Source organism: Empidonax traillii, unplaced genomic scaffold (genome assembly GCF_003031625.1).
Source record: "Empidonax traillii isolate 1590-97213 ecotype Southwest subspecies unplaced genomic scaffold, ASM303162v1 scaffold854:size264813, whole genome shotgun sequence".
NCBI lineage: Eukaryota > Metazoa > Chordata > Aves > Passeriformes > Tyrannidae > Empidonax > Empidonax traillii.
The window spans coordinates 230369-253508 of record NW_020956047.1 but is presented as its reverse complement, the minus strand read 5'-3'; the positions used below and the strand labels follow the sequence as shown (position 1 = coordinate 253508).

The 23140-nt window shown below is 42.9% G+C and overlaps 1 protein-coding gene across 2 annotated transcripts in view; it reads right to left on the bottom strand.

The window, feature by feature from the left end:
• Positions 1-23140, bottom strand: part of XPO1 (exportin 1) — a 46279-nt gene that overhangs the window by 6200 nt on the left and 16939 nt on the right. Inside the window, exons 1-16 of one of the 2 annotated variants that reach the window (XM_027902232.1) lie at positions 20792-20937; positions 19615-19746; positions 15936-16037; positions 11364-11436; positions 6608-6669; positions 6482-6526; positions 6208-6389; positions 5785-5833; positions 5574-5693; positions 5321-5449; positions 4589-4747; positions 3133-3330; positions 2508-2646; positions 1316-1497; positions 373-529; positions 90-253 (exon numbers count right to left, since the gene is read on the bottom strand). In XM_027902232.1, the coding sequence (XP_027758033.1) occupies positions 90-253; positions 373-529; positions 1316-1497; positions 2508-2646; positions 3133-3330; positions 4589-4747; positions 5321-5449; positions 5574-5693; positions 5785-5833; positions 6208-6389; positions 6482-6526; positions 6608-6669; positions 11364-11436; positions 15936-16037; positions 19615-19740 (1887 nt within the window). In that variant the 5' untranslated portion in view covers positions 19741-19746; positions 20792-20937. Of the gene's footprint in view, positions 1-89; positions 254-372; positions 530-1315; positions 1498-2507; positions 2647-3132; positions 3331-4588; positions 4748-5320; positions 5450-5573; positions 5694-5784; positions 5834-6207; positions 6390-6481; positions 6527-6607; positions 6670-11363; positions 11437-15935; positions 16038-19614; positions 19749-20791; positions 20938-23140 lie in introns of those variants that run through there. The other variant, XM_027902231.1, reaches the window with a different exon arrangement.

Below are 23140 nucleotides of genomic sequence, written 5' to 3'. Positions count from 1 at the left end.
ACCAACCCCTTGAAAAACCCCCGCCTTTCCCCAGGAAGTACCTTCCCATGAGTCTTTAGGAATCACCCACACCACTGAACCAAACACACCTGCTGTGGCTGAAGGTCACAGATGATTGTGTTGATGTTGTTCAAGATTTCGTCGATAAACGGCATCACCTCTCCCACCTGCACCTGCACAAAATGCCGGCGGCACTTCTGGGCGATTTTGATGAAGGTGTCACAAGCCATGTCCTGGACACCATCGTGGGTTTCTAAAGCAAAGCAAGGCAGTCACTGCTTTGGATTTTCCCCCTGTACATGTCTATGTATAGGCATCTTTTTTTTTAATAATTAAAACAACAAATGAGGAAAAAAAACCCCAGATAATTACCATGCATAAATTCAAACAGCTTGTTGACTACTGTCTTCAAGAATTTCCAGTGAGCTCTCAAAAACCGAGGGTATTGACCTACTATATACATTATATTTGATGCAATAATGGCTTTATTGTCCTTGCCTCGCTTTTGTTCACACAGTCCCAGGAGATCCTGCAACACAACACATTCTTAGTTTCCTCCTCCAGTTTGTCCAGTTTAAATAAAAAGTATAAAATCCTATAAGGAGCTACATTAAAGTGGTTGCCATAATAGAGTTCAAAACCCAAATTAAGAAATAAAAAAAAAACAAGCACGTGGGTTAAGATTGGGGTGATGAAATAATTTCAGATCACTGTATTTTAAACTACAGAATCTCCATGTTACATATAACTAAAGATTCCCTCAGGGGGCACTTCCACAAGCCTCACAGTCCCTAAGACTGTCTGAGTGGTTGAGATCAATGAAATACACACTTCACATCAAATGAAAGAAATTAAACTGAATCTCCTGCGTGAATTCAGATGACCTGCTAAAGGTCCATTACTCTTGTAAAAATATTATGCACATATTTATGAGAATCTGAGTTTTATTAATGAAGAAATTTATTAAAGAAAATAGCAAAGCAGCACGGTGCTAGGCTAGTTCAAATAATGGGTTATTGTGCCACTCCCCTGTTATTTCATCAGCAACTCCTTTCCAGCTCTTCTGCATCCCCAAAGAAAGACACCTCACCATGAACTGAACTTTCCCCCAGGAGGAGGTTGATTGGATCAATGCACTGGTCATGGCTAACACCTTTACCAGCCCCACGTTCAGGACCCAACATCTCCCACTCATTTACTCTCATCCCCCTGCATTTACAAGGCAGCTTTCTAAAAGGACACAGAGCAGCCTTTCTCCACACTTGTGCCTGAACTGTGAAGTCTGAGCAGAGCTGATGGTTCTGCCCTGGGATACCTTAATTACTGTCACGAGGAATCTCTTCTCGTCCTCCTCGTGCATCGCGCCGCTGATGGAGCCGATGGCCCAGCACAGGGTGTTCAGGTTCTTCCACGACCACTCCGTCCCATTCACCTGATTGTGGAGTTTCTCAGTCATAATTCGCTCTGTGTCTGCATAGTCCAGGTGTGTCAGGTAAACTGAAAGGCATCGACACGTGGAACAGGCACATTTTAAAGCAGCAACTCCATAAGCAGTGAAATAAAAATACACTGAAACTATCAGGCAATTGCAGTGCTCCTCTGCTGAACTCAGCACAAAATGAGATGCTTTAAACACAAATTTGTTGAAACTCTGCTTTAAAGACAGACAGTAAATTTTATTGGGTCTGCCTGCATGTGATGTTTTGCTGAGATCCCTCAGAACAATGTGGGAAGTCCAAACCAATGAACGTCTCCCACACCAGTGCAATCAGTAAAGCTGCCCAGTTCAATTATGACCCAAAGGCATCTGAACTGATGGTCTGGAGGGAATGTGGGACTGGCTGCCTGTGGGGGACACTGAACAGTCTCTCTGCCTCTTTCTTTCAGTGTTCCCAAGTCTGCTGGTGCAATAATTGGAGCTGCTGCTCCTGAACAGGCCCAGGTGGAAGATTCAGGTACCACAACTCAGACATTTGCATCAGCCCCTAATAGGATTACCGTCTCCAACATACAATCCTAAATCCCAGCAAGTCAAGAGCAATTTAAGGCCAGGTTCAGAAATAGATTTTTACTGGACCACAGGAAACAGCTGCAACCACATTCTCCCTTTTTTTTTAAGTGAATCCTACAAGATAATACACTAAAAGCAATATGAACCAAACCTGCATTTTCATATAAATAATCCTGTACCTGGAAATACAACCAAGGCTCAGGACATACAGTAATTGTCTTATTCCAATAAATCAAATAAATATTTATACAGTAGCACTAAAGTTTTACCACGTTCTATATAAAAACGTGGACAATTAGAATAATTACAACAATTAACCTTACACTGGCTGTACCTGCACCAAAAGGACAAGGGTGAGGATAAAAATAATCCCCACACACACTTGGCATCCCACAGCTTTCCCACACACACTCCCAGTGCCAAAACCTGTTATTAAACCCTCAGTGTTCCCATCTGCATTTGATAAAAACATATTTCTTCCAGCCAGGCCACTCACCCAGTGTCTCTCTCATGTTTTTATACAAGTTTATGGAGTCTGTGTCCTTCATGAATTCCCGAACCACCTCCCCTTGATCGTTCTCCACAACCAGGACCTCCTCAGGCTTGGCCATGCGGCTCACCATGAGCAACCGCACCTGGGGGAGAGACAATGGAACCTGCTGGAACACCACAGCACTCCCACAGTTCCCACAGGCTCCCAGCCACGCTTATAGATAAGTAGATAGAAGATAAAAGCAGATAAACTTTTCAGATTCAAAATGCCTATGTCATAGTAGGAGTCTTTCAAAGATCACTTCTCCCAAGCACAAAGGTTTTTACTCCCAACTGTGACACTCCAGCCTTTCTGTGAAAAGAAACCATTTAACACTGATTTCTTTTTAAATTAGGTCTCATATCTTATCTCACATCTCTTATCTTAAAAAAGCTGAAACACGGTTTTTACCCTTGTTATACACCGGTGTCACCTCAAGTATTTTCCTAATTGCAGGGGATGACAGAAGTAAGAGTTGAATCAGCTACCAACTACTCAAAGAAAGGGGAGTTTTCTTCAGTCACTCCTTGCAAGAAGCAAAATCTTTATTATCTGGATCTTTGCAGATCTTTCCTTAAGCCTGGGTTACCTTGGACAGAACAGGCAGGTAAAGCTGCCTCCTGGGAGGAACATCGAAGTGTTGGCTCCCCGAAAGCAGTGGAGAAGCAGATGTTGAGAAGGGACTTTCCCTGTAGAGCTCAGCAGCCAAATGGTTCCAATATTCGAGACAGATCTTGAAAATTTCCGTTTCTTCAACTTCTGATACCAACAACATGTAATGAAGAGCCTGGAAAAGCGTGGACAGCCCGTTACAGATTATAGATGCACAGTTGTTTTAAGTTCAGTTATCCCTGATAAATCCTGATAAAATGCCAAGAGTTTGGAAGAAGAGGCAGTAGCACTGCAGTGACATCACTGTCAAGTCAGAGTTGTGACTGGCAGAGCAACTCACAAACAAGGAGTTCTGTCAATTATTGTTATTTTTCAAAGTGTGTCTGAACTCTCAGATCTGAAGTAGCCTAAAGACATCCTTAAGAAATGCCATCACCAAACCAGCCTGTTTGTAAATTATCAAACCCGTGGCCTCTGGAGCTCCTGCAGGGCATTTCCAGAGCCTCAAAGGCCTCAACAGCTGGTGCCAGTGATTGCTGTTCTCAGGACTATTACTGCTGCTTTGTTCTGGGTCCTTTTCCCCAGGAATTCTGCTCCTTTGCTTCCCATACAAGTGATCCACCAGGACATTTTCAACTTCTTTACAGACAGAACAACCAGAGCAGGCTGAGGAGGGAAAGCCACTGATGCAATTCTGACAAGCTGAGACATCAACTATAGAAATTAGAGCTACATAGATAAACATTTTTTGGCCTAAGCTTATTTTTCAGTTCCCTGGTGATAAAACCTGCAGACATTTTCGCAGCTGAGGTACTGGAACAACTTGCAGTGTTCTCCAAGGTAAAGATCTGATCGAGCATCTCCATCTACAGCATCACGAGAGGGATTTCAAACAGCCGTACATTCATCTTACACACATCAATCCCTCTTGGTGATTTCACTGGAAATAACTGATGGAGCTTCCTTCAAGAGTCCACAGAGATCCCACGAATCTGTGGAACAACTTGAGGAGATCTGCTGCATCCCAAGAGCAGGAATGCACAGCTTGGAATGACAGAGCTTTTCTTTTGAAAGGCCTGTACCAGGTTCTGTTATACCAGAGTGTATCAAGTTAAATCTGCAGCCATTTCAACATCCTAAACGAGACTCAAGTTGTTCAGAATCAAGCTTTATAAACATCTGTTATAAAGAAGAATTCCCCCTTTATTTTAAACACTTGCTACCTGCCAATTCAAGAATTCTCTGGGAACTGCTGACAGCTGTTCCTTTAAACTAAAAAAGTGATACTCCTGAGTTCTAAATGAGCTACAATTGGATATTTGCAACCAAATTCATTAAGAGTTAGGGCTGAGTATAATGATTTAAAAACTACATTGTAGAGTATGAAAACACACTTGCTTACATTTCTGAACTGGCTAAAGCAAGGAACTCACCTCCATTAGTGTTTCCCTCAGATTTAATCTTTTTTCTATCAGCAGCCCGTGCTCCTTGAGGAACGTGCAGAGGAACAAACTGAGGTTCTGGATGAAGTTCTGTTCATCATCTTTGCCATTCGAGTATGCAAGTCGGATATTGGTATTTAAAGGAAGCATCTAATTAAAAGGGATGGAGGCACAGTCAGGAATTTGTTTTTTTATACAGAAGAACTACTGTGTATCAGCAAACCCTAAAGATGGACCAGTATTGCAAAGAGAGGTAAAAACTGTCAAAAAAACCCTTTAACTGTCTACTTATGATGCAAATACAATAAGGAAAGTTACAGATTCTTGTACCTGAATCTGAACTGCTCAGAGGGGAATTATCAAATTAAATACAATTTCATGTGTGGTTTTGTATGATAGATGTTTCTCTCTGTTCCAAAAATTAAACAGCAACTTGCAGAAGTTGGGTCGGGTTAAGACTTAAAAACCACGTAGCACGTTCTGTTGTGCCTCTCTCTACTTTCAACATCAGAAAGCCCAAGTGCTCCGAATGAACTAATTCATCAAACCAAGACAGCTGCAAATGAGTCACAAAAATACACTCAGCATCTTCTGATCGTGGCCACAAATACCACTGAAGAACAACCCTCGTCCTATCAGGAGATCTGATCTAATGGGTGTCTGAGTAGGTTCTTCACAAACTGCTTTCGGGACGGTCGAAGGGAGATTCATTACAGACATTACCTGTTTTAACTGCATCATGGTCAGGGTAAAAAGTGTCACAAACTGCTCCTCGTACTGGCTGACACTGACCCCTGCAATCTCTGTGAGGCACTTCAGAGACACGTTTCGGAACATGGGAACATTTAAGAACTGCCGAGGAAAGAACAATAAAGAGCGTTACAGAAGTGCTGCCCTCTCAGCTTGGCTGCAGTTGGGTTGCATTTTAAGAGTGCTCCTTTTCATTTTTTCTTTTCTTTTCTTTTTGCAGGAGTACCTTGTATATTAGTGTGCTGATTAACTTGGTCTCAAATATATATCCCAGAGGAATCCAGTTCAGAAATCGTAGCAAAGTTTCCAAAGTTGCGTGGACTAAGGGAGCATTTTGGGAGTTTTCCTGTGAAGGACCAAGAAGTGTTTATGACATTGTGACACTTGGTTAGGCAGGAGAGAGTTCTTAAAAACATCAGTAAAGAACTGTGACTTACCATCACAAACTGACACAGCTGAAATATCTGCGAGAATTCATTGCACATGCTGTAAAACAAAATAAATTAAAGATTAAGCATTTCCACCTTCATAAATAGAAATATCTACGCACACAAAACAGGTCTTGCATTCACAAGCCACCTGGAAATAATGCATAGTTTGAAGCAGCTGGAATCCTGTGCCTGCAACTTCTGGCTTAGGGAATACAATCTGTTAAAAGGGCAGGAACCATCAGTCAGCAGATGCTACCGGCAACAAGGCAGAGATCCCTGGATGTACAATAGTTAGGTATCCTTGCTCTTAAAAAAAATCAGAAACCCACTGGCTCTCAGAAATGGCATGAGACATCTGCAGGGAGAGCAACTAAACAGCAGCAAGCCCAGAATTTACCCCGTTAATGAAGCTGAAATGTATCTACTTGCCTGTCTTTCAAATGCTTGGCTTTCACTTGAGTGATCTGGCCGCTGGAAAAATCGAACACCTCCTCGCTCAGGAGTTTGAGGATGACCATGTTGTTCTGACAGAGGCTCTCACTGGTCCTGCTGGCCCCCACGATGTCACTTATGAAGGTGGGCCAGTGCTTGGGCCACTCCTGTTTCAAGATCTGCAAAGCGGAGCAGCCCGAGGTGAGACACAACGTGGCAAAGGCAGAGACACTTCACGGCAAGGTTCAAAACTACCAAAATCCCAGCTCACCTGAACGAGAATCATATTCAGTTTCCCAATGTACACTTTCTCTTTCTGGAGGGAGAGAAGAGACCGGTCAGGTTATGCCCAAAGCTCCCCTCCCTCGTCCTCCCCTCTGAAGGAGTCACCACTTACTTCTACACACGTTGGGTCTGATGAGGTCTTGATAATTAGGCCGACAACGTATTTTTTAATACCTGCAGGAGAGGTAGGAATTGATTTTCAGCTGTGCCAGACATCACAGATGTAGTTACAAATATTTCTGATTTCAGATTCTCTGTGGTTTTTAAAAAGAAACCCCTCTCAGGCCCACGTTTGCGTGTGTCAGTGAGCATCCCTCCTGTGTGCCACATGCAAAAAAATCCACCTTTATCAATCCTGCCACAGCGTAGTTTGGATGTACAAAATAGCCACTCTGCTAAGTTTTAAAACTTATCTAAGATTTCTGCAAATTTAGTAATTTTTAAAAAATTTTTTTTTCCAATTTCAGGCCTAATCAAGAGGATTAAAAGAGACGGTTTAGTAACTGCATTCCCATGAAGTCTGGAAAAACCAGCTCTAGACTTTGAGCCATTAGATAGGAGCTGTTCTGCAGGTAGTTCCAATTGCAAATGAAGCTGTTCCTCATGATCATCAGCTAGGATCAATCCACACTGCTCCAGTTATTGGAAGCAGCACTGTCAGTCCCTGGGTAAGAGCTATTGCCAAGCACTGCTCTGACATCACAGGCCTGCCCTAGTATTTTAAAGCTAACAAATAAACACACTTTGCTGAAGCATTACAGCAATTCACAAATGAGATAGGAAAGCCACCAAAATAGGATGGAAATAGGTTTGCAGTGCCAGAAACTAAACTATTCCGTCTGCCAAACCACTTAGGGAAACCTACTGTTACAACCCTTTGCATTTCAGAAAGGAATTAAAAAGTTAATATTGTTCTTAAGAGTTCTGACTGCTAATTTATGTTATTTTCCATCTTGCTGCATCAGTGGAATTGTGCTGTTCAGGAACAATCTGAATATTCTGCTACCACTGATCTGGCCTTGAGACCAGCAGCCACAAACAGCTGCTCTGCTCCACGGCTTGTCCATCAGAAAAATGAAAATAAAAGTGGTCACCCCAACTCAAAAGACAACCTACAAAGTTTGCTCTTTTTCATGCTGCCAGCTGCTGAGATCTCCCAGTGAACAAAGTCATATTTTCCTAATCCTTTAAAAGCAGCAGCAGCAGCAGCAGCAGCAATCCAACTCTCTAAAGCTCTTTTTTTGGCTTAACTGTAATTTTCTAGCCCCCTTTTTTTTTTTAACCTTAAGTGGTTTCTGCTCCACATTTAATAACTCATTTCTTTCTCATCCCACAGGAAAGGCACTTCTCAGCAGAACAAGTGCACGTCAACTTTATATTGGGACAAAAAAAATCAACACCCAGGCTCATTACCATTTTTCAGCAGGGCACATCCCAAAAAAACTGGGATGTGCTAAAAGAAGTCCATGGGATGTGCTACAAGTGTTTTAGGGAGTTCAAGGGAAGTGGTGTTTGAAGGTGGCATCGACACACCTGCCAAGCTCAGCCCCTTCCCTGAGCCAAGCAGGAAGAGGACAGACTATTCCTGGAAAACAGAGCTTCCAATAAAGCAATAAAACACCAACACACCAACCACAACACCCAGGGCACGGCGAACGTGCTTCGAAGACCACCTGACGCTACAACTGCACTGAACTCCTGACAACCCGCAAGCAACTCCTGTTTCCCACTGCAGAACTTTCATGTTTTCATAAATGAAGCAGGAGGGCAACGTAACTCAGCGTTATTTTGCAACCAGAATTCGAATTTCCAGTGCTAAAGCTGAGTTGTCCCCTCTGGGGATGTTTGTATGCATTCACACTTACACTAAGCTGTTTAAATAGTCCCAAAACGTGGTTAAAATACCACCTTTGCCCCTTAGTGATGAACCAAACCAAGCCATAATCTATTTGATTTTCAACAGCAAAGTCACGAAAACTCTGGAAAAAGAACCTGTCTTCCCACACACACAGAAGTGCCATGCAGCTCATTCCCCCTTCGTTGCACAGAGAATTAAAAACCATCTCTTCAGGAAGCCAGGCCAGAGATTTCCATTAAAATATCCAATCCCTCCACAGAAAAACCTCTTCTCCAGCAGCTTCCACTACAGCAGAAGCTTAACTCTCAACTCCAGGGCCTTCCTGGGAGACACTGAACTGCATCTCTCTGAACACTTCTCAGTTTGAAAAGAAAAAAAAATATATAAAGAAAAAAAAAAAAAGGCAAGTGAGAAGTTGTAGAAGCAATTTGGGTTTCATAATGAAGAAGTGCTTATCCACTGCAACTCTAAACACTCCAGACAAGCTCTGTCTGTTCACAGGAACACAATTTCATTTCCCAGTGCAGGATTAATGAAAGGTATCACTGAGCTGAGGACCAGGAATCCTTTATTCCCAGGCAGGTGTTTGTTCACACTGTTACCAAATCCACAGCACTTTCATAAATGCCATCTTTGGAGAGTATTATCAAACTCCAAAGGATATCAGAGTTTAAAGCAATTTCATAGCACCTCCATAAAAGTGAGAACTTTGGGAATGATGGCACAATAACCCTGGAAACAAGCCAAGTATGGGATGTTCTGGAATACGTCACTCCCTGAGGGAGGCCTGAATGAAAACCACATGACATCATCTGTGACCATGGCAGAACCATTCCAAGCGCTCCCTGCAGGACAACTTTCCACTGAAGTTTAAAGAGGCAGCAGGGCCAGAACAGCTCAAGAACCAAGAGCTGCCTTGAAATAAAACTGAACTTCAGAACGGAGCTTTAAGTCTAAAGAGCACAGGTGAAGAAAGCATTTTCCTGCTTGCACTTGGAATTCCAGGCTGGCAGCTGAAACCTCCCAGCACTCAGAACAGAAGCAGCAATAAAGCTCTGGCCAATAAACCGAGTCATTCTGAGGAACAACTCCAGGTACAGCTCAGAAAAACAAAAAATAATCTAAAAATAAAGTTCCAGTTCAGGCTCTGTAATTAAGGACATTGTTTTATTTCCCTCAACGAGTTTCAGGGAAGCTGTTTCAAAAACTTCTTCATTCAGGTCTGCTCTTGACTTCAACTCCTAAAGACTGCAAAGGTGGAACTGCATTTTTCTCATAAATGCATTTATTTTCACCCTAACCAAGAGGAAGATTTGTCAGCTCTATTTACTACACAAAGCAGATGTAGAAGACATCTTTTATAAATTAAGACATGAGGATAAAACTGGCAGATTTGAACCCTGCACGATTGGCTTTGTCCCTGAGCGTTCCTTTGTTGGCCTGAGTTTCAGTTCCCTGCACACACATTCCACTGGTTAACACTTCAAACAGGAAAATCCTGTCAACCCAAGAAACCTCCATTTACCCAGCCCTACAATCTGCCAGGTAATCAAACCACCCGAAGGAGCTCTGCAGCAGTTCTTTTGTGCCAGCCAAAAATTAATAAAAAAAATAAAAAAACAAACTTAAAAACCCACCACCACTGACCAGATTAAACTGGATTAGAGATGGGACAGATTCTCCCTCCCGCACCACTGAGGGATCAAATGCCATAATACATGAAATATATTTGGTTCTTGCACTGCTGATGTGCAGGAGAAACCACACAGGTACAACCCAGCTCACCCAGTTCCCCTAAAACAAGATCTGAAGGATTTTTTTCCCTCTGGAGGTATGGAAGTCAGGAAAAGTAAGAATAAAATACTCCAAGCTGATTGCACAGCTCCAGACAGTAACTTTATTTTGCATTGTATCAAGCTCTATTTAGGATAGTTCTTGACCACATCCACCACCATTTCTCATTTATTTTATGCATTGAGTGTCTCTAAGACTTAAAATTACTGAATTACACCCTGGATCTGGCACTTGCTCAGTTCCAAACTATCAAGACAGACCATCTCTGTGTCATCTCTTCTACCCTCACCAGTGGGCAGCACAACAACTCCTGCCCTTCCTCCTGCTCTGCTCCCACAGAGAGAAAACAGCAGAATGAATGGAAACCTCACTTTCACTTTTGCTTTATCTGTGGGATGGGGGGAAAGGTGAGAAGAGTGGCAAGCACAAAAACGTGAATGTCTCTCCCCACACCTTTGCTTTCATCACCATTTAACTCTTCTGTTTCAAATAATACAGTTTTGGGACCTGAGCACGGGCAGTAAAAATTGAATAAAAGCTCCCAGCAGAACACAGAGATTTGGGATAACTTCAGTGAGTTCCAAAAGCTGCCCTTAATAAAAAGCCAAGTGACAACATTCAACATCAAGGATTTAAAGGGGTTGTGCTTAACATAATGACTTGGCAGAAAAGCACGTGAATAAAGCCCCACTCCTGTCCCACTGAGGCACCCCCATTTACCACAGCAACAGCTACAAGTCCACTGCAACCCATAAGGGAGGTAAAAAATCCATAAAATCAACAGCATTTCAGACTTGCAGATTCCTTGCAGTGATGGGAGAAGGGAGGTTAATTACCCTACACTGCCCCAATTACAAGCAATCTATATACAAGCTGTATATACACTCACATGAATGCCTAGAATGACCATTAATAGGTAAAACTGTGCATTTCTTCACTGTTTCTATTTTAAAACAATTCAAAAAGGTCACACAAATCTGCACACACTCCCAGGTGCAGCAGAATTACAGGAGCTCACCACCCCAACTGAGACCAGGATCACAAAAAGGAAAGATGTGATTTCATCATCCACACAAAAGCTCTGGCAATCTTAACTACAGGACAAAAAAAAATACTCCAAATTCTATTTGAAGCTGAAAATTCCTTACACAGGGACTGACAGTTTAAATCTCAGTTCCCACCCCGAGTTATGAGGAAAGGGAAAACCCCTCCGTACCTTCGCACTGGTTCCTTGGAAGAATCTTCCATCTTGTTTTTATCACATTTTCCAAGATTTGCAGCCCATAATACTGAAATGGGAGAAGAACAAAATGTGAGCACGTTACTGTAGGGCTAACCAGCTCTCAGGACTCTCATTCAATCAATCAGACATTCACACTTCAACATCTAAGGCTTTCAAGATTATTAAACTAACAGTTTCATGAAATACATGGCTATTCACCCATTTACTGAGGTTTCATGCATTGCATTTCCTTGGTTTATTCCTGGCTAGGCTAAGTCCTGCTGTTTGCTCATGCTCACACCAGGAGGGGGGGGAAACCAATAATGACAAGCCCTCTGGCAGAAAATTTGGGATTTCTGGAGAAGCAGCAGCCAGATATGAATTTGTATCATAAATGACTGCCCCTGTGTCTGAGCATTAACACAACCAGGCTCCTAAAATATTTAGCAGCTTGGATGGTGCCTCAAGCTTCCTACTGTTCCTCTAAGAGCTGGAAAAAAAAAAAGAAATCTTGTCTTAGCATGGCATGTCCTGACACTGGCACTTCCTAAAGGAAGTATTTCCCAAACTTCACTGGTGTGTTACTTTAGGAACAGCAAGACAACCCACAGGTTTCTTTAATTTCAATACCCACCCCGATATGGCAGCTATTTCTACTATTTAAAGATGAACTTTTGTGCTCAGTCAAAGAACAATTAAAAAAAAAAATAAATAAAAATGTGAATAAGCTCTTGGAAATCATTTTACCTTTCAGGAATTCCTTCCTATGGAACCCGTTATGTTTGCCCAGAAATCAGTAAAGGACCGTTTCCCTCTGCCCATTTGTCCCTACTGCCAACTCACAGTAATAGGGAAAAGGAGTTTGTGATGATATCAAAGAGCTTTCATCAGTAAAACCCCATTAGCATGAATGGACAGGAGAGAAAAGGGGCCGAGGAGTTTCCCCTTCACTTTATCTGCAGTGGATTAGGAAGAAGAAGAAAAAAAAAAACAAACCAAAACCCACATCACATCAAATGCCTGAAAGGTAAACTCAAGTTTCCACAGTTCAAAGTTTGGCTGAGAATAAGAGTTCCTCTTTAAAAAGGTTAGTTGTTACACAGAGTAGGAGCAGGAGCATTTCGACCAAAAGGGATCACGGGAGCTTCATTTTCATTAAAAAAAAAAAAAAACACAATGTAGATTGTCCCAAACTACATTGCATTCAACTGTCAGCTTTGCTGTTCTCATCTTGACATAACCTGCATCCATCTGCTTCTCTACCTGACCCCCTGCCCCGTTCCAAGGAGGTTCCACCTGCACATCCTGCATTTGTAAAATATTCTGTCACCTTCCAAAATTTTGGGTATCAAAAAAAAAAAAAAAGCAGAAGTTTATCAGCTAGATTTTAACCTGTACATTGACTTAACTGGCAGAAAAACTGACTGAAATCAAGGGAATTTTCATGGAAAAAAAAAATAACATTCTTAAGCAAAATGCTTCCCAGGAGAAGATTTCAGCCACTGCTGTAAATTTATAGACTTATCTGCAACTGATCCAGGCTCCCAATACAAAACACACTAAAAGCCCCTAAAAAAATTGACAGGACGAATATTTACATCAGACAGTGGCAGATCTAAACCCTATTAAATGTCTACATTCTACAGGCACACATCAATATTTCTGTCAGGTGACAGCTGACCAAAAATGTTCATTTGGCTTCCAAACTTCTTTCTGTAGGTGAACTTCTCTAGCTTCAACAACCAGAATGGCAGGTCTGGTTTAACTCTACAAAAGCACCAGATGACCAAAGTTCAATGAAAAGCCTGAGGACAAATTAAGGACAGACCTCATCTTTTAAGTCTTTTTTTTCCCCCCACTTGTATTTCCTGGAGTCAAGAAAAGGACAGGCACCTGCAGCAATCTGCCACACCTATCCCTCATTATCTCTTCCAATGTCTCATCTGGATTCCTGCACCTTAAACTCTGCACCAGGTTCCTGATATCGACGTTTCTACTCCTTTTCTCCACGTGTGGCTTCAGCTCTGCCCTCTGCAGTGTCCTGTCCACCTCTTCCCCAGTCCTAAAAATACTCCTTTTTCCCTGTATTTCCACATAAAACTGAACAGCAGCAGGAATAAAACCTTCACCTGCACATCCTTCTGGCCATTCCATGTTGGAAGGGCTTCTTCATCCTGCCTGAACATCCTGCAAGGTGTTTTGCTTTGGTTCTAAACCTCCTCTGACTTGGTGGTTCTAATTTTTTATATTTCCTTGACAATTAGATACACCCAGCCCAAAACAGCCACTGACACCAATTACAAAACCATCAGCCTGCCTGAACATCCTGCAAGGGACCTTTGGGGTTTTTTTACTTTTTTTTTTTTTTAAGCTACACTTGACTCGATGGTTTTCATTTTTTATGTTTCCCTGATAATTAGATACACTAAACCCCCCCCAAAAAAATCACTGGCAGCAATACCACAGTTCTGGCATTTGAACTATCAAGGTTTTTAATCAACTACTCCAACAGAACAACCTTCACCTGCACATCCTTCTTGCCATACCCTTGGAAGGGCTTCTTCATTCCTGCCTGAGCATCCTGCAAAGGGCCCCCTGGGTTTTTTACTTTGTTTTTAAGTTTCATTTGACTCATTTCTGGTTTATAATTGGCCCCAGAACAGTAACCTACACCAATTTCACGGTTCTGGCATTTGATCAAGTACTGCAACAGGACAACTTCCACCTGCACATCCCACTGGAAGGGCTTCCTCAGCCTGCCTGAACACCCTGCAAGGTTTTTTTATTTCGTTTTTAAGCTTCATTGGATTTGATGGGTCTAAATTATTTCTATCCCATTGACAGTGAGACACACAAAAAAAGTCACTGATACCTTTCAACAAGTTCTGCCATTTGAACTATGGGATTAAAACTATTTCATCAAAACCCTTTGGTCTTGCTTTGCTTATTCCTAATTCCCTAATTCCCCGCCCAGTTATGAAGATGAGGGACAAACAACAGCAAAAACTCCAAAAAAAAGAAAAAAAAACACAGAAGCAGCAAGAAATGATCCCTTCTGGTAGAAATCTCCACGGCACCCTTTATTTACTTATTTTATGCAGCGAATCCCCTTTCCCCTCCCGCCTCCCAAGAACCAAAAAAACAAAAAAAAAAAAAAAAAAAAAAAAAAAAAAAAAAAAAAAAAAAATAAACAATTGATGAACAGAATAATTGAGTTAAAGGGAATCAAAAGGGTAGACCTTGTGGAGGCCTGCCGTCAAAGCCTAGCTGTGTCAGTTGCACAGGAAGACACCCCTTTTCTTCCTATTACAAGCAATCAACATAATGGAACATTATGATTAATATCAGGTAGTGTTAACAAGCTTTCAATTAAAGAGAGAGAAAAAAAAAAAAAAAAAAAAAAAAAAAAAAAAAAAAAAAAAAAAAAAAAAAAAAAAAAAAAAAAAAAAAAAAAAAAAAAAAAGATGATCGCACAAAAAAAAAAAAAGCCAAATGTCAGAGTGCAGAAATCGAGCACCACATCATTTGCAGTTTTATGGTAAATGGAAGAATTCTTTACCTGTTGCTTTCTTTCTGTTCCTCTAATCATCTCATTTTTTCACAAGACACAATTTTGAGTTTTTAAAAATACTGTTGATAAATCGACTTAAACATTAGTAATGTCTGTCAGTATAAAAAGCAAAGTTTACCAGGCAAGCAAACAGGCAAACACTGTTACTTAAAGGTGCTTAAAGGTGTTACTTTGAGGAAGTTCTTTAAACTGTTTTCCCCTCAACTTCAGAGAGCAAGGAAGAAAAAAAATATGGAACTGCTTCAGGAATATCACATGACTTCAGAAACCATCCAAACACGACTTTCTTCTGTTTGAACACAGTGTGTATCCAGCAGAAAAACATGCATGTCAGTTATCTGAGATAATAATCATCAACTTTAGACAGTGAAAGCACATTTTAGGTTCAAACTTAAGAAGTCTTAAGGCAAAGCATTTAAAATTGCAGGAAAAGCCCTGACTGGTGCCCCTTTTAGCCTGTCCCACGGTGGATGGATGGGTTTCACACAGCAGCACAAAGCAAACGTGTTCTGCACAGCAGATCTCATACTACAGAGTTTGGGGGGGGTTAAATTAACTTTCACTGACATCTTAACACTCCCAGGGACAGATTTTCTCCTCAGTTACGTGCACGTGGCTTTTACTGTGATTGCAAACAGCCAAGCACTTCCCCAAGGACAAAATGTGGCTCTAGGAGAACTGTGACTCAGATGTCCACAGACACACCAGTCTTTGCAACTGGCTTTTTATGTGCCTTGAGAAGAATTTTGGGTTTCCAATTCAGCTCATCCTCAAAAAAAAAAAAAAAAAAAGGGGGGGAGGGGAACTCTTGTCAATGTTAAAGGAGGGCTGAATATTTTATCCATTTACAATTCTCGTTTCAAGCCAACTTGGAGAACAAGGCAATTAAAAAAATGCGGTTGGAATCAAGAAAGCTAAAAATGAGATACCTTCCTCAAAGTTTATGAATGGGAGAAAGAGGAAAACTGAATATAAATAAAAGTTGATTTGCTTACTTTGGTGTTCATGTTCTGAGAGAACTCCAAAATTGTATCAACTCTTGTCCACGCATCGGGATGTTCTTTTAAGTGAGTCAACACTTCCTGTGCCATTCTTTGCTAAAAGCAAATTTGATTAAAAACAGTGTTAGTGTGAGATTATTTGAGAAATTCCATACTCTCAGTGAAGACATTAACATGGAACACTTCTTTAACTCCCTCAGCCAAGAGTTAGGCCGAGCTCAAGCAGCAGCAACAAGTCCCTCGAGCCTCCCTCTGTGCCAGCTGAAGTTTATTACCCACCAAACTCCAAAAGCCACTGATGGCAAGCAGGAATTACTTTCACTCTTCCATACCCAATGAATCCAGACCATCACACATTACAGGGAAAGTCATCTTGATAAAACTCCACTCCAGAGCGGCCAAACTTTCTGGTTGCAGTGGAAACACCCCTGTGAGGTGGCAGCCTTGAGGAGTGCTGCATCACCCTGTGAAGCTGCTGAGCTAGGAACGACAGGCTGGATTTGGAAGAATCCAGGAGCAGAGCATTAGAGGTCTCCCATCCCTGCTTCTCAGGAATCCTCGGTGCATGTGACAGCTCACAAAGCAGGAATAACACTGACTGGGGTGGGGGGAGGAAGGGAGTTGGTCATGCTGATGGTTTGCTCTTCCTGGGGACTGACACGATCAATTATTGTACAAGAGGCTGTGGTTTCAGCAACTTGCAAAAGCTCATTTGAAGCAATTACACGTTGGAACAGCTGGATTCATTTCAGCCACCCTTTTCAAAGGCCTGGATGTCCCAAAGCATTTTTTAGGGAGCCAAAACGATGCTTGCTGTTTCCAAAAGTGCAGTTTACTGACGAACCTCGCTGCAAATCACAGCCCCTACAATTATCAGGCACTACCTTACCAACAAAAGGAACATTTTACATCACAGCTCGCTTAGAACTGAGTTCATCCTTTCACTGCTCTCTGCAGAGCCAATTCAACAGAATTACAAAGCAGGTAAAGCTTTACTTTAGGATTAACTTCAACTTTACTACAGCCATGCAGATTTCTGGTCTGCTCCAAGGAGACACCTGAGCTAATCATCAACTGGCACAAGAAAACAGGATTCTCAGTAAGACAGAAACCCAATCAAGACCCAAACCCTACATACACACAATGCAAGAAACAGACAAACTGGGTATGGGATTTACAAATTAAAATTGGAAGCCACAACAGCGAAGAGCAAAAATGTCTAAAGTAGCTGTAAAATCCTGGTATGAATGATCCCAGTGGTGCAATTCCCAGTCTGACAGAGACTCTGAGCAGCAGGGAAGTCCCTGCAGGTTTGACATGGACAAGTACCACACAAACACTGGTTAAGGCCAGTGGAGCCATGTTGTTACAGTATGGCATCAGAATAAAAAAGAAAAAAAAAAAAAAAAAAGTATAAGTCAGCACTTTTGATCCAGTTCAAAGAGGGAAGGAATAGCTGCATTGCTTCCAGGGTCAATCTGAGAGTGTGTTTTCATACTGGCCTCCTTTCTGCTCCTAATACTGGTGACATGTCACAGGATCCAATTTCAACACCAACAAACTCACAGACACTCCACGTCCCTCTCCCAAACGCTGGAATGTTCACTGTCATACCCACTAACCCCTCCCTTTTCTGGACATCAACTCCTGCAGTTTCTGAGCAGCGTAAATTTAACAGGAACGCTCGGTCAAGAACAAAGCCTCGTGGTGGTGTTGGTACCAAAAAGACATCAGCAAATCATCCTTGTGGCCAGGTGAAGATTGAACAGCTCAGTGGAATGAGGAGTCTGGGAGGAGAGCAGGAAACCACCCAGGAGTTGTATGAAATCTCCTTAGTCATGTGTGGGGTGGGGACACTCGTTCTTTTCAGGAAGTAAACCTCCCCCAAAAAAAAGCCAAGAAGAGAAAAGCATTTAAAGGTTTAAGAGAGAAAATAGCTTCTTTCTTGCCTAACACAGATGAGCAGATAACAGTTTTGCAAGCAGAGATAAGATTTAAGCAGGAGGAGGAGACAGGTGAATGTGAAAGCAAGTTCAGCACAGGCCATCCAGGCTGCTTTTTAAACCTGTTTTACCCCAACATTACCCTAATCTAGTCCAGGCAAACCATTGCGAATCTCCCCCCAATTTTAATATTTAGTTTCCTCAACTTCCATTACTCCTGTCACCCTTTCTGATTTGAGCTCTCAGACTCCACACAGAACCATTTTTTTTCCTGCAGGAACCTTTGAACTCCCTGGGAGAAGTAAAAGACTGGAATGTCTCCACCTTTAAAATGTACTAAAACACCTAAAAAGCTTTCATTGAGGTGACACATATTAGTACAGGTATTTCAAATAACTTTATATCATAATTCACTTCTGCCAGTTAGACACCACCTCTTGAATTTTTGCTTCTTATTGCAATAATTTTCCCAACACTGGAGACTACATCCAGCTTTTTTAAGTGAAGCAACTTCTCACAGGGCCACAACAATGGCAATTTGATAATTCTCTTTAGTGGTAAACCCTTACTCTCCTCATAAACCTTCCCAACTTTTTCAAGCCCACTCAAACCAAGCACTGCTATCAACATCCCTTGTTTTGTAAGGCAGCAAACAAACACAGCACAAAACAAGCGCTCAGAAGTCCATACTTTGAAGGCACAAAACACAAGCAATTTACTGTCATTTGAGCATGAAAAAAAACCTCCAGCAAGTTCCCTATTTGAACTTAGAACACTCGACATGCAAATATTTCAAATCACAGCGAGGTATTTCAATACCTGTAGGAATTCACATCAGTAAGCCTTACAAAAGCTTTTTTTTTTTTTCCCCCTAAACAGATACACAAAGCAAGTATATTGTTGTTTATTCTAACAGCTGGGAGGAATAGAAAAGCATTAAGAACTTTGTCTCATTTAATTTGCTTCTTATTGTTGTGCAAGACTATCTATGCCTGACACTGGAACTCCTGATTTGTTGAGAGTGGACAATGAAAATCTGCCAGACGAGGAACTAGGCCAACACCCTCGTAGCAATGCTTGCTTCCAACATTTTAAGTCTTATTTCCAAAGCAGTTCGAGAAATAGATAAAAGCAATACAAGATTCACTTTCAAGGCAATACATGCAAAGACACAAATGCACCCAGGCCCTACATTTCAACTTAAAAATTCACAATCTGCACCAAGTCCAAATAGTGCCAAGAACCACCTGTGCAAACAGCAATGGGCAAAAAGAGACCAGACACAAGAGAGGAACAAACTCTTCTCTTAGATGTGTGTGACGTGTTTCTTTATAACACAGAGTAAATAACATCACTAAGACTGTTCTGGTAAATACAATTTGTCAGCGAAGCCAACGTTGAATTTATGGCTTCACAGTCCTGTCCATGAGAACAAGGAACAGGTAATTCAGACCTTCCTGAAGATTTAAGTCAGAAAAGGTGAGCTGCAAGCAGAAGGGACCTTGCTACCACCTCTCCATAGCAGAAGGCAAGCTAGAAATGAACACACCCCAAACATCTCCCTAAGTGTCACTTCACTATAGGAATTCACAGGACATTCACAGTGACATGCCAGTCACCAGCACAGTAACTTCACTAATGGGCCTGAATTGTAAGGAATAAATTTTTTTTAACTGATTTGTTCTAAGGTTAAACACTGTCAACAAGAGCAGGTTCCAAGCCCACCTTACCTGTGCACCTTCTCCATGGTACAAGCAGTTCACCACATTGTCCAAGAGATTGATATCCAGTTTCTGGTTAAAATCCAGCAGCTGACGAGCTGCATGGTCTGCTAACATTGTCATAATTGCTGGCATAGATTACTGCAAAAGAAATTTGAGAGAAAAAAGGGTTAGTAAGAAACTATGATCAGGTGCAGCTGCAAAGCAAGTGCTTCAAGTTAGCTCATCTCACTGAAACGAGATGCTCGTAGCAGGTAGCACTGAATCCAACCCTGTTTTGGTTGGGGGAACACAACAGGATAAACTGCCTTTTTTTTTTTTTCCCCTGAAAAATTCATCCATTACTGCCCCAACTCATCTCTCAGGCCTTTCAACAGGTAAAAACCCACTTACTAAGAGCCTGACTGGTCAATGGGCTGCATTATCAGCACCCTAGAATTTATTTCAGAGCAGGTATCAATACCTAACAGTTCCTAAATACGGGTCAACCAGTAAGTTTGCTGGTGGGAACCCCCGGGGATCATTACACCCAAACCCCCCCCACTGGGCCATCTCAGCCCAATATTGAGTTCCCAAGGCCAACAGCACATTTAGGGGAGTTCTAAAAGCTTTTAAACACTTGGGACTGCAGCTGAAACGTGATCTACAAACACACAGGCAAGAACTGAGCCAGAGGGCATTTTTCAAATACTTGAGGGGGGATAAAAAACACCACCTTGCAAGTTAACTACATACAAGTAAATAACGAGCACTAAAACTAAGTAAGTTGACTGAAGACACTTTGAGAACACGAAGCAAAGGGAGTGTTAAATCAGCAGGTTACTCTGTGCCACGTGAGAGCAATTCCAACCCAAATGGAATTCTACTGGAGGTTTCAGGTCCCCTCAAAGCAGGGACACACTCTTTTAACTCTTTATCCTAGACAGAGCAGCCTCAATATTATGCAAAGGGGTGGGCATGGAAGATGCTTTACCAGCCAAAGACTGGTACAAGGAAAAGATAACCGTGAAAAGCAGGAAAATTAGCCAGAAGCCATAAGACTTTGTATGGTAAATTATACTCTACCCTTTTCACACACACACCACTCATGCTGGAGACTCCTAATCAAATTTACTGCCCTTTTCTCACAGTGACTGTTAAGACATCATCCCACCCTCCACCTCTACAGCACCTCTGGGCCACTCACCCCCCTCTTTTCAGAGCTCTGCACAGGTACAAATTCCAGACGAAACTGCCCTTTCAAACAGCCAGAAGTCTGTCTGGACAACTGCAGGATCAATGAAAAAAGTTTCACTAGAGCCATGTGCGTACTCAGAGATACAATCTGAAACTCTTCCAGAAACACACCCAGCCAACCCTTCTTCGGGGTAACCCCAAGTCAGGTGTGCTCTTACTAAATAAACTCCCTGTGTAAGGAAGAATTTGATTTACGCTTTATGTATTTTAGTCATGCTCAAAAGTGAGGAGCAAGACAAACCTGTGCCTCAACCCTTGGAACTACTAATTAATTAGGTGAAAGTCCTACAGTATCATTCAGACAAGGAAAGTCTTTTGTTCAGAAACGCGTATTTGCAAGTAGTCTCAAGCACTTTCTTTTACTTCTATATATATAAAAATAGCTTCAAACCCAAATATTTTAATTGGATTTTCAAGTTAAAAAGTCAGTATCACTACGTTAATTTGGAGGGCTCCATTTCAACACCAGTCAGTCTTTTTTCACATCTACCTGGAAAACCAGAAGGAAATGAACACCCCGTAGAAAACAAAATAAATTAAAATTTAATTAACACTCCCTCCCCCAACTCCCAAAGTTTCCAAAATCGCAACGCGAAGTTTGGAAACCAGAAACAGAACAGCAGGGAAGGCCGAGTCCACTCTTGATGTCATTCCTCTGGGTCAGGAGGACACTTGGAAATGTCACCTGGCAGACGAAGACACCGAGCAACAGCACAGGAAGGAAAATGCCCCCGCGGACGGGAGCAGAGCAGTTAATGCTCCCTGAGCCACGCGGCTCCAGGCACGCCCCTTTTTGTCCACATCTGGCCTCCAGCACTCACGCGGGAGCCGGGAAAGCGCTTTCCAAACTGTCCTCAGGTAGGAAGGGCCATTCATTGCAGGTCCGAGCCTCCCTCCGTGGTTTTCACGCAGCCCCCGAGAGGGCCAAGGAGGAGCCGCGCGTGACCAGGAGAAGCCATTCACCACACGGGAGCAGAAAGGAAATGTTTTGAATAGGGCCCTTCGCCACTCCCAGCATTATCTTCGGAATGACCTACACCTCCCCGGGCAGCTGGAACACAGAAATGGCGGCTTCGTGGTCAACACCAACTGCGCCCAACTCCTGACGCTGTCCCCACACGGAGCTCTTAATCTCTGATTTACTCCGCTCCTGCACTTCTCCCTCCCCCATCGCGCCCTAACTCCGAACAGGTTTAAACTTCACCTCCAGGAACCCGCCACTGATCAATTCTTGATTGCCAATAAACGGGAAAACAGAAATAAAAGAGGGAAAGTTTAAAAAAGAAAGAAAGAAAAAAGAATCTGAACTACAACCTACAACATGGCAAGAATGTGACATCTACCGAAGGTCAAAAGAACTGCATTTACAGCACTGTTTACACAGTTATCCCAACTCTCGATGACCCTGGACCTTTAACACAACAGTTTGCTTGTTATGCTAGACCCGATTCATTTCGGCAGCACAGCAACAAGAGCAGGCATTTAACAGGAAGAAATGTTGAGTATTCACCACGAATCCTAGAGCACCTTCAACCCAGCTTTTTAAAGCTCACTGGGGGCAGCGATTAAAAAAAAAAACAAAAAAACAAAACCACCCTGTGAGAGTCACTGTGCCCCATTCCCAAGCACGCCATGCAAGTGAAGTGCCCTCCTCTTCCAAGGAATCAGCTGCATCACTCGCAAATCCCACCCAGGAAGGGTGAGCGGCTCCGAAAACGCCGCGCTCGCATCCCACTCCACACACCAGCGACTGCAGCCAAAGCACCTCTCCCCCTCTCGCCGCTTCGCACGTGAAGCGGGAGGACGAGCCGGATTAAATCACATCTGCCCCGCACCTCGGAGCGCTCCTCTCGGGCTGGAAATAACTCCCACCCACCCGGCTCGGCGGCCCTCCCGCGGCTGCCGCCGCAGCGCCGCGGAGGGCGGGCAGGGCCGCGGCTCCCGGGAAGCGGCTCCCGACTCCCGGGAAAGGGCGGCGGGGCCCGGCTGGCGGCGGGGAACGAGCCCGGGCGGTGGGTCGGGCGGGCCGGGGCCCTGCGGAGCGCGGCGGCCCCGCAGCCCCTCCCTCCTCCTCCTCCTCCTCCCCTGGGCTCCAGCCCTGCGCTCTATACAGGGCTCCCCACGTGATGCAGGCGGACGTTTCAATACTGCTGCACAGACACACGCACACACACACAAAAAAATATTTCTGGAAACTTCCACTCCTAATAATTTACAGATTATGCCGCGCGGGGTTCGCCCGTGCCCGGCCCCGGCCCGCCCGGCCCCTTCCCCACGAGGAGCATCCCCCGCTGCCCTC